The following is a 13832-nucleotide window of genomic DNA, read 5'->3' on the forward strand; positions in this document are numbered from 1 at the left end:
GGCCTCAGAAGAAGGCCTGTGGGGGCCACTCGGAGCTGACAGGCCGTGTCATTGTTGTCTTTCTCACGGTCCGCCGACTTGCGTTGGATCCTTCTCCCCTGCGCCTGGACCATGGCCTGAGACAGAACCAGGTCTGCGGGTCGTCACCGGCCTTGAAGACCATCCTCACTGCTCACAAGCCACACTTTGTTGAATCGAAGACACTGTGGGGTGTGCGAAAAGAAAAAAATGCCAGCCGAGCACTGGCAGGTCATTATTTGTAAGAGCCACCCCAATATCAGAGGGGTTCAAAGTGGGAAGGGGGAGGGGAGCTCACAGAGAAACACAGTGTGCGACATCGGGGCAGGTGGGGCGGGGACTCAGCCTTGAACCGGAGTGGTGAGGCAGTCTGGGGGCTGTTGGCCTTGGACAAACACTCAACAAGCCTCTCCTCTCTGTCCCACTGGAGGGTAGACCCCAGCGAGAGAGAGAGAGAGAGAGAGAGAGATAGAGAGAGAGAGAGATAGGTCCCCAAGAGCTCTGGGTCCACCCTAGTTGGGTAGAGACGTCCTTAAATAGCCAAGCAGCGTGAGATACACAGTGGGTTTAGACCCCACAAAGGCCCAGCTCTGCGTCCCTGCTCCCCCACTTCCGGGCGTTGGACCTCAGCTGCCCCCATGCATGGTAGGGACCATGGGGAGGTGACCCGAGAGGAGGTACACTGAGCAGGTTACACAGGCTCAGTGAATGCCAGTCATTTTGTCACTTTCTTCATGATGTTACCGTCACAGTGCAGGATGACCATACAGGTCACAGTGACACAGTCCCCTCAGTTGGCAAATACACTGAGGAGCTGTCACCAGGGTAGGGCCTTAAAAGATGAGCAGGGGTCAGCCGGTCCGTTTCCTCCTCTGTGCCGGCACATCCGGATCTCACACCGTGTCCTATCTCAGTGCCCAGTCTTTTCTGTCATGCCACTCTCACCTTTGTGAGGGCCATTGTGGCCTCCCACTGGACCGTCAACTTGCTGTGGGCAGGACCTGGTTGGTTTTGCTCACCAGAATCTCTCCCAGTACCCGGATGGCAACAAGCAATGAGTACGTTCAAGAGGCACATAAGGTCGTGGTTAAGAGTATGGATGTGGTAGGGGCGCCTGGGTGGCTCAGTCGGTTGAGCGTCCGACTTCGGCTCAGGTCATGATCTCACAGTCTGTGGATTCGAGCCCCGCATCGGGCTCTGTGCTGACAGCTCGGAGCCTGGAGCCTGCTTCCGATTCTGTGTCTCCAGCTATCTCTGCCCCTCCCCCACTTGTGCTAGCTCTCACCCTCTCTCTCTCTTTCTCTCTCTCTGTCTCTCAAAAATAAGTAAGTGTAAAAAAAAATTTAAAGAGTAAGGATGCAGTAACCAGACTTCTCTGAGTCTGAACCTCTGCTCTGCAATGTGGAAGCTGTGTGACCACGGGCAAGACACTGACCTCTCTGTGCTCCTCAGTTTATTCATCCTCTGTCTTAAGGATTATGGTGAGAGGTTCGTGTGAAGGCCCAAGTCCCATGATTGGTGCTTACTGAGCGTCCAGTGAGCGTGCTGGTGGTGATGGTTGTCATCGTCCTCTGTGACCCAGATGCGTGACTGAATGGTAGAAAGGCATGCCAGGCAGAAGCCCAGGGGCATGCAAGAACAAGGCCCCAGCAGGAGCAGAACACAGCCAGTCTTGGCTGAGGTCAGTCCCAAATGTCCCTCTCGGCCCCTGAAGACTTCAGGATTTTGACCCTCAGGCAACTGAGGGCGGTTGGAAGGGCGCGGGGGGCGGGGGGGGGGGATCCTGGATAATTTTCAGACAGAAGAAGGTACTGGTTGGATTTGTGTTTGAAGAGAAGAGGGTGGAGGTGATGGTCTAGGCCTCGGAGAGGTGACAGGGCCTGAATGAGAGCTGATAATGGAGCCGGGGGCAACTCGCAGATGTGTTGAGTGGTGGGAATTCCCAGATGTAGTGGCCGGCCGTTGGAATGTGCAGGGTGGTGAGGAGAAGGCTCTAGGCTGCTCCCCCACCCCCAGGGCTGACTTTGGCAGCAGGTGGTCCTGGCCATGATTCCACCGAGCACCCGCAGACGCGGACTTCTCCAAAAGCAGTGGAAGGAGCCAAGAAGGCGACTGTCTTCCAGCTGTTTGCGGTCCCCCCAAGAAAGAGCGGGCAGGGAGCAGGGCGGGGAGCTGGCGTGTCTTCGGTGGCCACTCTTGCCTGCTCTCAGCCCAGGTCACAGTCATGGTACTTAATGAGTCATGACTCATTACTGCTCTTACCTGATGTCGTGCACGCATTGTCTGGCTACAGAGTCTCAGTGTGAGGCAGGCAGCCTTATCTCGGTTTCCCAGAGGAGAAAGCAGACCGGAGAGGGCCTGCCGTCCCCAAGTTAGGACACGAAGCTAGACTCGCCGCACTCCAAGGCCTGTGCCACTGCCCAGCCTGACTCTGCCTGCCATCCCGCCAGGCCGACTCTCCGGAGCCTTCCCAGAAGGTGGCGTCTGCAGCAGGCATGACGCGGGGAGAGGGGACAGGCACACACGGGCCCAGCGGTCCACGGCCACAGGACTGCCGGCCCCCGACGGCAGCCGGGGAGGCTGGCAGGGCCTGGCGTCCTCGGGAGCTGGGACAAGAGCAGAACAGCTCCCGGGACCTTTGACGACTGCCACCCACACCCCAGAGGCCGGCGAGCATTCTCCTGGAACCAGTAACCACTGTCAGTGTTCGTACTCCCCCTTCCTGAAATAGCAAGCTGAGCCACTTCTGTGGTCAAAAAGCAAAAACAAAACAAATATCCCCAGGTTCCTGTGGGTTTCCATTTCTGCCCTTGATGGAGTACGCCTACCGCCCCGGAAAGTCTCACTGAGGACGTGTGAAAACCCCCCGGTCGGGCCATCTGCTCCCCGGCCTGCGGGGAGGTGGCCGCGAGGCCCCAGGCTGGGCCCATCCTGCTCTGGACACACCTGTCTCCTACTGAGTTTGCCCGGGTGGACCTCGCACCTCCTCCCCTCCCTCCTCTTCCTCCTTCCTCCTCTTCCTCTCCCTGTTGAGGCTGACTGAAACCCCAGCCCCCCAGAAGACTCCAGCGTCTGCCTGGCTCTGCCCGCTGCTGGCATCGGGACTGGAGAGCTGTGCTTGGTGGGGGGGGGCCTCAGACCCGTGCTCCGGCTCCCGCACCCCCCGATTCCCTGGCCTGGCACCTCCTCCGGCTTCTGAGTGCCCCGCCGCCCCTTAACGGCCACTTGCCTGTCCAAGATGACCTTGATCCCTTCTAAAACCGCGCTGCCCCTCCCCCAGAAGAGAGGCGCCCCTCATGTTCAGGCGTCCCCCGGGGAGCCTAGTTGAGGCAGCCCTGACAGGCCTGCTGGTGGAGCGAGGGATGGGGAGGAGGGGGCAGGGGGGCGCTCCCGAGAAGACCGAGCTCCCCGGCCCCTGGTGACCACTGTGTGACCTCCCGGCACCTCAGTGTCCTCATCAGTTAGATGAGGGCAGTGACACACACATCACAGGCTTGGGAGGATTCAGCTGCCTGCTTTGTGTAAACAGCCAACGGCACTTGGTGTGTCAGGGGCTGTAACTGGAGAGGGTTGTTGCCGAGGAAGGGCACGCGGGCCAGGTTGAGGGCTGGGGAGCCTTGGAGTCTTTGGGGCACAGGATAGACACGGTCCCTTCCAGGTTTCAGAAAGCTCACTCTGAGGCAGGAAGGGCATGGGGTGGGGGAGGGGTGGGGGAGGGGTGGGGGGGGAGCCAGGCAGGAGGGGCCGGGGCAGTGGCCTGTCAGGCAGAGGCAGAGGGCAAGGTGACAGGGGCTCAGGTAGGACAGAGAATCCAGAGCTGGAGTTGGCAGAACACTGTGACCAGAGTCAGAGATGACTCGTGGTGGCTGGGGACCGCTGAGGTGCGGTTTCTGGAGGAGTAGCACACTAGTGTGTTTAGCCACTGCCCACCCCCCACCCCCCGCCCCGAACCCTCCAGAGTAGAGCCTGGCTTCCTCTGCTCAGCTCTCTTTAGCAAGCGTATGAGTCCCCAAGGGCGGGGAGTGTGCCACAAAGAAGCCACACTCAGGACTTCATTGTGGGACGAATGAGCCCACCCTTCAACACTTTGAAAGGAAGCCGTCCTCACGCCCCCAGCCCCGTCCCCACAGCCATAGCCCGGGGAGAAAAAACACCCCGTCCCGCTGCCGTGTCCCTACCCTGATGCCCCTGCTGCCTGGCTTGTGTCCCGAGCAGCTACCCCAGCGTCCATCTGGCCACAGGACTCAAGGCGGGACCCGGGATGGAACTGAGGTCAGGCCAATTTCGAAACCAACGTCATGAAAGCCACAGTTATAGGGAGCTGACTGCCAGCCCAGCCCAGGCATTGTCCTGCAGGGTGGGCCCGCCTGCCTGGCCAGAAGAGGGCCCTGCCCGGTCACGGGGCCGGGGCTCAGAGTGCGCCTCAGCCCCTTTGGGCACCGGGGGGCGGGGGGCCACATCTGTCTGGTCCACCGTTGTGTCCATCCCCAGTGCCTGGCACATGACTGTGCAGCCTGTGAAGGGTCACTTGGCCCCCCTGGGCCTCAGCTCTGTGTGAACAGAGAGAGTGAGTCTGCTGTTCAGGACCGCGGAACAGTCGCTGGGATCACGAGCTGCACGCACCCGGTCCCTTGGGTGCTGTTGGTGTGACAGGTGCCCTATGACCCTGTGCTCTCAGGTGCCCGGTGCCGGCAGGGGCCGGGCCTGGAGCCAGAGGAAAGGGCTGTGACAGAGGGGGACGTGGGATAGTGCCCAGTGTCAGAACACCAAGGGTCTTACTCCCTAACCTTAAAACGTCAACCGGGGGGCGCCTGGGTGGCGCAGTCGGTTAAGCGTCCGACTTCAGCCAGGTCACGATCTCGCGGTCTGGGAGTTCGAGCCCCGCGTCAGGCTCTGGGCTGATGGCTCGGAGCCTGGAGCCTGTTTCCGATTCTGTGTCTGCCTCTCTCTCTGCCCCTCCCCCGTTCATGCTCTGTCTCTCTCTGTCCCAAAAATAAATAAACGTTGAAAAAAAAAAAAAAAAAATTAAAAAAAAAAAAAAAAAAAAAAAACGTCAACCGGTCCTGTCTTGTCCCACAGCCCTACCTAGGGTACGACACTTGCCAAAACGGGGTGATTTGTGTGATCAAACACTGGCCCGAAAAAGCAGGGGACCAGACTGTCTCTGTGCACTGTGGTGGAGCTTATTTAAGACCTGGGCTGCAAGGATGGATCCTAGAAGGGTACAGAGGGGAGTGACCTTGGCTCTGGTAAGCCCTCGGAGTCCGCACAACCTCAGCTAGTAGAAGTGATGGTTGCACAGCATTGTGGAGACAGGAAATGCCCCTGGACTGTACACTTTAAAGTGGCTGATTTTATGTTATGCAGTCTTCGCCTCAATTTAAAAATAAAAGAACTGGGGGTACCTGGGTGGCTTAGTGGGTTGAGCTCTTGATTTCAGCTTTGGTCATGATCCCAGGGTCGTGGGATCAAGCATGGAGCCTACTTAAGATTTTCTCTCTCTCTCTCTCTCTCAGGGCATTTGGGTGGCTCAGTTGGTTAAGCATCTGACTTCAGCTCAGGGCATGGTCTCACAGTTCATGAGTTCGAGCCCCACATCCGCCTGTCCGCTGTCAGCACAGAGCCGGCTTCAGATCCTCTGTCCCCCTCCCTTTCTGCCCCTCCCCTGCTCGCTTGCTCTCTCTCTCTCTAAAAAATAAACATTAAAAAAAAGAAAGAAAGAAGATTAGGGGTGCCTGGAGTGGCTCAGTCGGCTAAGCATCCAACTTCAGGTCAGGTCATGACCTGGCAGTTCGTGGGTTCGAGCCCCGCATCGGGCTCTGTGCTCACAGCTCAGAGCCTGGAACCTGCTTCAGATTCTGTGTCTCCCTCTCTCTCTGCCCCTCCCCCACTCGCTCTCCATCTCTCTCTCTCTCTCTCTCAAAAATAAACGTTTTAAGAAATTATACTAAAAAAATCATATATTTTTTAAGAAAATTTAAAAAAAAAGATTCTCTGTCCCTCTCTCCTCCCTCTCTCTCTCTCCCTCTCTCTCTCTCTAAAAATAAAATAAACCTTACAAAAATAAAAGTAAAAAATAACAGAACTGCTACCACTTACTGAGCACCTGTTCTGTGGCAAGAACCGTACAGATGCCCTGTTTGAGTTATCACTACTCCTTTGGGCAGCTCTGTGGGGTGGCTGGCATCCACCCAGCCTTCAGACAGAAACCGGCTCAGAGGGGAAGGCCAGGCCGCCTGTTGGTAATGGGAGTTGAGATTTAAACTACCCTGGGTCCTTTGCTTCATAGGTTAAGAATGTCTCTGGGAGGCGCACCCCGGTGGCTCAGTCGGTTAAGCATCCGACTTCCGCTCGGGTCACGATCTCATGGTCCGTGGGTTCGAGCCCCGCGTCGGGCTCTGTGCCAACAGCATGGAGCCTGCTTGGGATTCTGTTTGTCTCCCTCTCTGTGTCGCCCCCTGCCCCCACCCCGTCTCCCTCTCTCTCTCTCTCAAAATAAGTAAGCTTTAAAAAAAAAAAATTCTCTGGGAGGTTTGAGAGGAAACTGGTTCCCAGTAGGGCCACTGGGAAGTGGGGCTGGGGCCGGGGAGGCAGGTGGATTTACTCTGTGTTGTGTGCCGCTTGGGAACCTTTTACATTTTGAACCACGTGAATGGTCAAAAGATACCAACTCAAAAGATAATAGAAAGTCAAGAAGGAGCACTTTATTTGCGAAAATAAAACACTGCCTCCGTAGTTTCATGTCAGAAACCAGCCCGCCGGATTGCTGTCCCCACTCATCCGGTTGGTAGACTGAGCCGCGAGGCCTCCTCGGTGATCATAGGACGGTGACGCTCGGCCTCACGTGGCTGCTGTAAGAATTAAGTGACATCACAAAAGGACAAATACTGTGTGATACCACTTAAATGACGTGTTAGGTCGTCGGGATCGTAAGGACAGTGCAGTGGCGGCTGCTGAATTGTAAGGACAGTGCATCAGAATCGTAAGGACAGTGCAGTGGCGGCCAGGGGCTGCTGGAGGGGGGAATGGGGAGTTAGAGTTTCAGATTTGCAGGATGGAAAGGGTGGTGGGGCCGGCTGTACCACATCATGAGTGTATTTGATGCTGCTAAACTATACACTTAAAAACGGTTAAGATGGCAAATGTTATGTGTATTTTAACACATTTTTTTTTAAATTTTTTTTTCAACGTTTATTTATTTTTGGGACAGAGAGAGAGCATGAACGGGGGAGGGGCAGAGAGAGAGGGAGACACAGAATCGGAAACAGGCTCCAGGCTCTGAGCCGTCAGCCCAGAGCCTGACGCGGGGCTCGAACTCCCGGACCGCGAGATCGTGACCTGGCTGAAGTCGGACGCTTAACCGACTGCGCCACCCAGGCACCCCTTAACACATTTTTAAAACGAAAAAATAATACAGGGCGCCTGAGCGGCTCAATCGGTTAAGCAGCCAACTCTTGGTTTCGGCTCAGGTCATGATCTCATGGTTTGTGGGTTCGAGCCCCGCATTGGGCTCTGCACTGACAGCGCAGAGCCTACTTGGGATTCTCTCTCTCTCTCTCTCTCTCTCTCTCTCTCTCTTTCTCTTTCTCTTTCTGCCTCCCCCCCCCATGACTCACTCTCAAAATAAATAAATAAAACTTTAGGGGTGCCTGGGTGGCGCAGTCGGTTAAGCGTCCGACTTCAGCCAGGTCACGATCTCGCGGTCCGTGAGTTCGAGCCCCGCGTCAGGCTCTGGGCTGATGGCTCAGAGCCTGGAGCCTGCTTCCGATTCTGTGTCTCCCTCTCTCTCTGCCCCTCCCCCGTTCATGCTCTGTCTCTCTCTGTCCCAAAAATAAATAAACGTTGAAAAAAAAAATTAAAAAAAAAAATAATAATAAATAAATAAATAAAACTTAAAAAAAAAAAGACTATAAAATGCAGCCAAAAACCAAAACAATTAAATGACAAAACGGAACAAGGTAGGTAACAGTTTGCACGCCACTTGGTCCTTCTTGAGGCCCCAAAAAGTACCCATCGTCCTCCTCCTCTCTGGCCCTTCCCGCCGCGTCCCACACCACACACCTGCACGCGGCTGAGTCTGCCTGTCCAGGACCCCCCCCACCGTGTAACTTGTGGTTTCTCCTCCGCAGAGAAGGCTACAGATGGCTCCCTGCAGAGCGAGGACTGGGCCCTCAACATGGAGATCTGTGACATCATCAACGAGACTGAGGAAGGGTGAGGCCCGCAGGCGAGGCGGGGGGTGGGGGACGGGTCGGCCAGCCAGCCGCAGTGCAGCCTGCCTCTTGCCACAGAGCCCCTCCCCATTCCCACCCCTCCTGGAGTGCAAAGGGAGACCCTCCTGTGGTCCTCGGTGCCAGGAGGGCTGCAGAGGTCCTCTGAGTCCCACCCCAGGCAGGAGTGTGGCATCTTAGACATTTTGGAACAAAGAGTCCATCCAATGCTGTCATGAGATGGACAGGGGACCCAGAGATGCCCTTGGGGGGCCACCAGCCCACACGGCCTCTCTCAGGTCACAGCCTGGCCAACTGGACCTCTTAGGACATCACCTGGGCCACATCCTCGTGGGACGCGGCCAGCTGGTGGCTCCCAGCACTTGGACATGGCCCCAAGCACTGTTCTGCACCATATGGGCTGGAAGGGGCAGGGAGACTCCCAGCTTTCTCTGTGAGCGAGAACAGACTTTCATTTCCTTAAGATTTGGAACCAGCAGGGGAGGGGGCCTGAGGGGGTCAGGGGACATGGAGAAGGCAGTGACAGTGAAGCAGAACTGAGAACCCATCGGCATTAGCTTCTGCCAAGCATTTCCGGTACACAGGTCACCCCAGGACACATGCTGTGGAGGAGGCATCGTGGTCTGGGCTCTTGGTCTCTGACTAGCACTCTCTGACCAGCTGTGTGACCTTGGGCAAGTCACTGTACCCCCCCTAGGTCTTTGTCATCAGAGGCAAATATCTCTTTTAGATTCTTCCAGCAGTAAGCCCAAAGTCCCGAGGGGAGCAGAGAGGGAAAGCAGGGTCACTGTCCTCAGGAGAACCCAGGAAGGGTGGGAAGAGGTGGGACCACAGTCATGGGGAAGTACGGAACGATCTGAGAAATCAGAATCAACAGCTGGAGCGGGACCTCATTTCGCTCTCCATTTCTCACTGGGATAATCCAGCTGGTCTGCGGGGTCCTTCTCAGCCAAATGGTCCCTTTGTGGGGAAAGTGAGCCCAGGCAGCTGGAAGCGGGCGGCAGGCAGGGAGCACCGAGGGCAGCACACAGTGGCTACCGGCACCTTCCAGCATCCCCAGCGGGGGGCAGACCGCAACGGCAGGGCCACCGAGATAAGAGATGGGGGGCGGACAGGCTCAAGGAGCCCCTGAGAGGGCCTGGGGCTGCACAAACCCCCTGGAGAGGCAAGTCACCATCTCCCTTATAAGCGTTGGCAGAACTGGGGCTCGTGCGTACTCGGGTTCAAGCGCATATGCTGTTGACTTGAGCACTTCCTGTGTTCCAGGCACTGCTAACCCTAACCCTAACCCTAACCCTTGGCCTTGAATGTCTGGTCTAGGTCTACCCCCCAGTGGGTTGTGGCCTCCCTGCCGTCCAGTCTGGGCTCCTAGCCGGGTACTGAGTGCAACAGGCCCACAGCAATGGCACACAAGCCTGGACTTCTGATTCCCAGTGCTGTGCCCTCTCTCTGGGCCGCTCTGAAACGTGGAACAAGTCCCTTTCGAGGGTGACGGCCTGCCCCAGGGCATTGGTTGAAAACTACCCCACCCTTCTGGGACAGGGGCCCACCCTGTCAGGGACCATGGTCCCTCACCCCACGTGTCCTGTGTGTCCATCACACCCTTGACAGGCCTCCGTGGCTCCTCCACCTTGCCTGCCGCCTTCGCTCGTGTGGGGGGACCCGTGTCGGGGTTCCTGACTTTCCTGACCTGCTCTTGACGGGCTCATCACTGAACAGACAGATGTCTGGCAGACAGCAGGACAGGCCCAGGGGCCACTCCCCAGCCTAGGAAAAGTTGCTCATGCTCCTGTAGCGTACGGGGCTCTGGGAGGCTAAGTGTCAAGAGAGGACACGGCGCCCCCCCCTCTGGGGGGCGTCTTCTCAGCCAGGGAGCCCCAGGTAGGTGTCGTGTGACAGTGCACTCCAGGGAGATGGGGGACTGGGAGTCGTGGGCGAGGCAGATTTTAGACGTGGAAGTTGGGGGCCACAAAGGCTTTTAGGCCAGAGCAGTCGGGGCAACATTGATTTCACCTGCAGAGAGCTGAAGGGCAGGACGTAGGGGTGAGGCCACCGGCGTGCGTGGGCTGGGCGACAGATGGGGCAGGGAGGGCAGGCTGCCACCAGAGCCTTCAGGGCTCCTCCCCCTGCACAAGGTATGTCCACCCTCCCTACTGGGATGGCCTGGGCCTCTTCAGCCTCTCCCTCCGCCTCCCCGCACGGCCTCCATCCAGTCCCTCCCGCCTCTGCCTGGACCACTTCCTTCCTCCCCTCAGCTGGTTCCATCTCATCCTTCACGCCCAGCCGTGATGCCACCCCAGAGAGGACTCCCCTGACACCCACTCACTCTTACTGCGGGCCGCCCTTCTTTCCCACAGTGATGTGGGTCTCCCTGGTCATGTGGTCCTTGAGAGCAGACCCGCACGTTCACCAGTGTGTCCCCAGCACCCAGCATGGTGCCAGCATGTGTGACTACTTAATAAGACCTGAGTGGAAGTGTGGGTGGAGAGAGGAAGTGGCCAGGATGAGGCCCCAGGACTCTGCCCACACGTTATTCGTTTATAAACCCCAGTGTGCATCAGGAATCCTTGGGGGTGTGATGAGTATACAGATCCCGGGAGAGCTTGGTTCAGGGACCTAGGGTGGGAGCCCTGGGTTTTGCATTTTTAACAAACCCTCATACCTCCCCCCAAGAGGATTCTGGTGCAAGGGATCTGGAGAATCTCTGCCAAGTATTCATGCCCTACTGAGGACTTTGGCAGGGCAGGCAGTTTGTGTTGTGATTAGAACCTGTGTGTTCAGCAGGAAACAGGACACAGGAAAGATGGATGAGTGGCTGGCTTGGATGGGATGGGATGGGATGGGATGGGATGGGATGAATGGGATAGAAGGATGGATGGATGGATGGATGGGTAGATGGGATGGATGGATGGATGGATGGGATAGGATAGATGGATGGACAGATGAGATGGGATGGGATGAATGGATGGGATGGATGGATGGATGGACGGACGGATGGACAGACAGAACCAGGGCTGTCAGGAAGCCCGTTTTCCAGGGCTTCCTGATCTTAGGTAGGTGGCCCCATGTGTTGAATAAGAAGGTTCCATTCCTCAGCGCATCCTTCCTTTTGTCCTTCTTGTGCCCAGTCCCAAAGATGCCTTCCGAGCAGTGAAGAAAAGAATTGTAGGGAATAAGAACTTCCACGAGGTGATGCTGGCTCTCACGGTGAGTGCCCCATCCATCCGTCTGTCCCTCCATGGTAGAGCCACACCTCCCCCAGGCCTAGCAGGACTCCCAGCCACCGTGAGGCTCCTCTTCCAGGGGTTGAGAAGGAAAGGTCTGTGGGCAAAGCGCTGTCCTGTCTACAGTGCTGGCAGACACAGAGTGGCCATTTGGCAAAGTTCTCTCCAACTTCCTGGCATGGGGAGCAGACACCCTGAGGCCCACATCCCTCCAGACCCAGTCACGGAGAGCTCGTGCCAGAGGACCTGCCAAGTGACACAGAAGCTCGGTGAACCCAGAGCTCAGCAGGGCAGAAAGCCTGGCCGGGCAAATTGGGCGCTTGGATGCCCTGGAAAGTGTGCATAAAACAAATGCCGGTGGCCAAGGACGGGCCAGGCGAGAGGGGGCATCCTGGCTGTCGGAGGGGTTTGGCTGCGAGTGGAGACAGCACTCTGTCCCGGGGTCCCCAGCAGCACTTACGTCAGGTGAATCCGGCTAAAGAGCAGGGCACTTCCAGCCAGGAAGGGAGAACAAGAAACGAGGAGGGAAGTTCAGCGCCTGGTCCTGGGGCTGCAGGGTCACCATGGGATTATGGAAGTTCACTGTGGTTTCCATTTGGAGAGCCACCCTCCCTCCAGACTGTATTCGGCTCAGAAGCAGCTTCAGGACAGGCTTCTGTGGGTTCTGAGGCCACTCGGTGAGGGGCCACTAGTGGGCACACCAGCCCCCGAGTCGGGGCACTGTCCCCACTTCTCCGTGTTCCAGGGTCTCACTTGAGAGGGCCCCTCCCGTACTCAGCCTCTCCTCCGGGATGGAGGCCGAGTGCAAGGGTCCTGGGCACTCCTGCTCACGGGCCCCTCACGGCCTCCAGGTCTTGGAAACCTGCGTCAAGAACTGCGGGCACCGCTTCCACGTGCTGGTGGCCAGCCAGGACTTTGTGGAGGGCGTGCTGGTGAGGACGATCCTGCCCAAGAACAACCCACCCACCATCGTGCACGACAAGGTGCTCAACCTCATCCAGGTGAGCGCGGGCAGGCCCGGCCAAGCTCCGTGCCAGCCGCCTTCCGGGGTGGGAAGAGAGCTTCGGGCCTGGCCGGGCAGCAAGGCGCCCCCACCATCGCTGCTCTTCCGTCTGCTTCCAGCTCCTTCTCACGTGGGGCCGTCTTGGTGTCCGCTGACTGGAGGTTCTGAGTGCGGGGAGGGGGCTTGGTGGGGGCTATGTGGGCGCGGCGGTCCGAGGACCAGCGAGTCAGGGCATCTCTGCTCTCTGGGGGCGGATAGGTGGGCTCACGGGGGAGATGGCGAGCAGTGGTTACCGGCCGTGTCCCCCTGTCCCCTCTCAGTCCTGGGCTGACGCGTTCCGCAGCTCGCCCGACTTGACGGGTGTGGTCGCCGTCTACGAGGACCTGCGGAGGAAGGGCCTGGACTTCCCGATGACCGACCTGGACATGCTGTCACCCATCCACACGCCCCAGAGGGTCAGGAGACTCATCCCGCGGGAGCAGCGGGGAGGGCAGGTGGGGGAATTACCAAGCAGTTTCCCCAGCTGCTCTCTGACGCGCTTGCCCGCCTCGCTGATCCCGGTTTTTGCCCTCTAGACCGTGTTCAGCTCAGAGGCGCCATCAGGGCAGAATTCTGTGGGCACTGATGCCAGCCATGGAGGAGACTCCACCCAGCACACCGCCCCCCTGCCCGTCCCGGCCGCACTCCCCAGTGACACACCCATCACGCCAACCCCTGAGCAGGTAAACAAGCCTGAGTCAGAGCCACGCGGGGCAGGGAGGGCCCCTCTCGGTATGGAAATTTCTATCCTCACAGCGGCCCCACTGGGTATGTATCATTCTTCCTGTTTCAAAGACGAGACTTAGATAAACTCACTTGCCCAGAGCCGCACAGCTCATCAGAGATGGTGGTGGGATTCAAGCTCAAGTCTGTCTGACTCCCAGCAGGCTCGGTCCTGCACCTTGGCTGTTCTCCAAAGTGTGTGCCCCACGGAGCCCCTCAGGCAGCACCGGGGAGAGTAAATGCCCAGTAGGTGGCCCCTTCGGCAACAGCGTCTTCGTCGTCTTTGGGTGGTTTGTTTATGTGCTCAAATACGATTTCATCTGAACAGAGGTTCTGGCTAAAAACAGTTTTAAAACATCTGCACAAAAAAATTTTTTAAACCCTTGCTCTGCACCCATGATGCTTCCCACAGAGCTCCAAGAAGAAGGTTTGAGGTGTAGTGTAAGATCCCAGGGGCCGGGGCTCCGTGAGTAGCCCTGCAGGATTACCCACAAGACTCATGACGCACTGACTTAGCTTCTGTCCCTCAGTTTCTTCCTCCTGGAGTGGGGGGCAAGGCCACCTGGCAAGGCCGCCTGCCCCCCAAGGGATATC

The 13832-nt window shown here is 57.6% G+C and overlaps 1 protein-coding gene across 2 annotated transcripts in view; it reads left to right on the plus strand.

Annotated features, from left to right (window-relative positions):
* TOM1 (target of myb1 membrane trafficking protein) overlaps positions 1–13832 on the plus strand; it is a 43078-nt gene that overhangs the window by 11717 nt on the left and 17529 nt on the right. The window contains exons 2-6 of one of the 2 annotated variants that reach the window (XM_047064937.1): positions 8153–8232; positions 11378–11456; positions 12325–12474; positions 12797–12931; positions 13052–13198. In XM_047064937.1, the coding sequence (XP_046920893.1) occupies positions 8195–8232; positions 11378–11456; positions 12325–12474; positions 12797–12931; positions 13052–13198 (549 nt within the window). In that variant the 5' untranslated portion in view covers positions 8153–8194. Of the gene's footprint in view, positions 1–8147; positions 8233–11377; positions 11457–12324; positions 12475–12796; positions 12932–13051; positions 13199–13832 lie in introns of both variants that reach the window. The other variant, XM_047064936.1, reaches the window with a different exon arrangement.

This window comes from Lynx rufus, unplaced genomic scaffold, assembly GCF_022079265.1.
Source record: "Lynx rufus isolate CCGP_SWC_20201006 ecotype Redwood Valley unplaced genomic scaffold, mLynRuf1.p SCAF_7, whole genome shotgun sequence".
Lineage (NCBI taxonomy): Eukaryota > Metazoa > Chordata > Mammalia > Carnivora > Felidae > Lynx > Lynx rufus.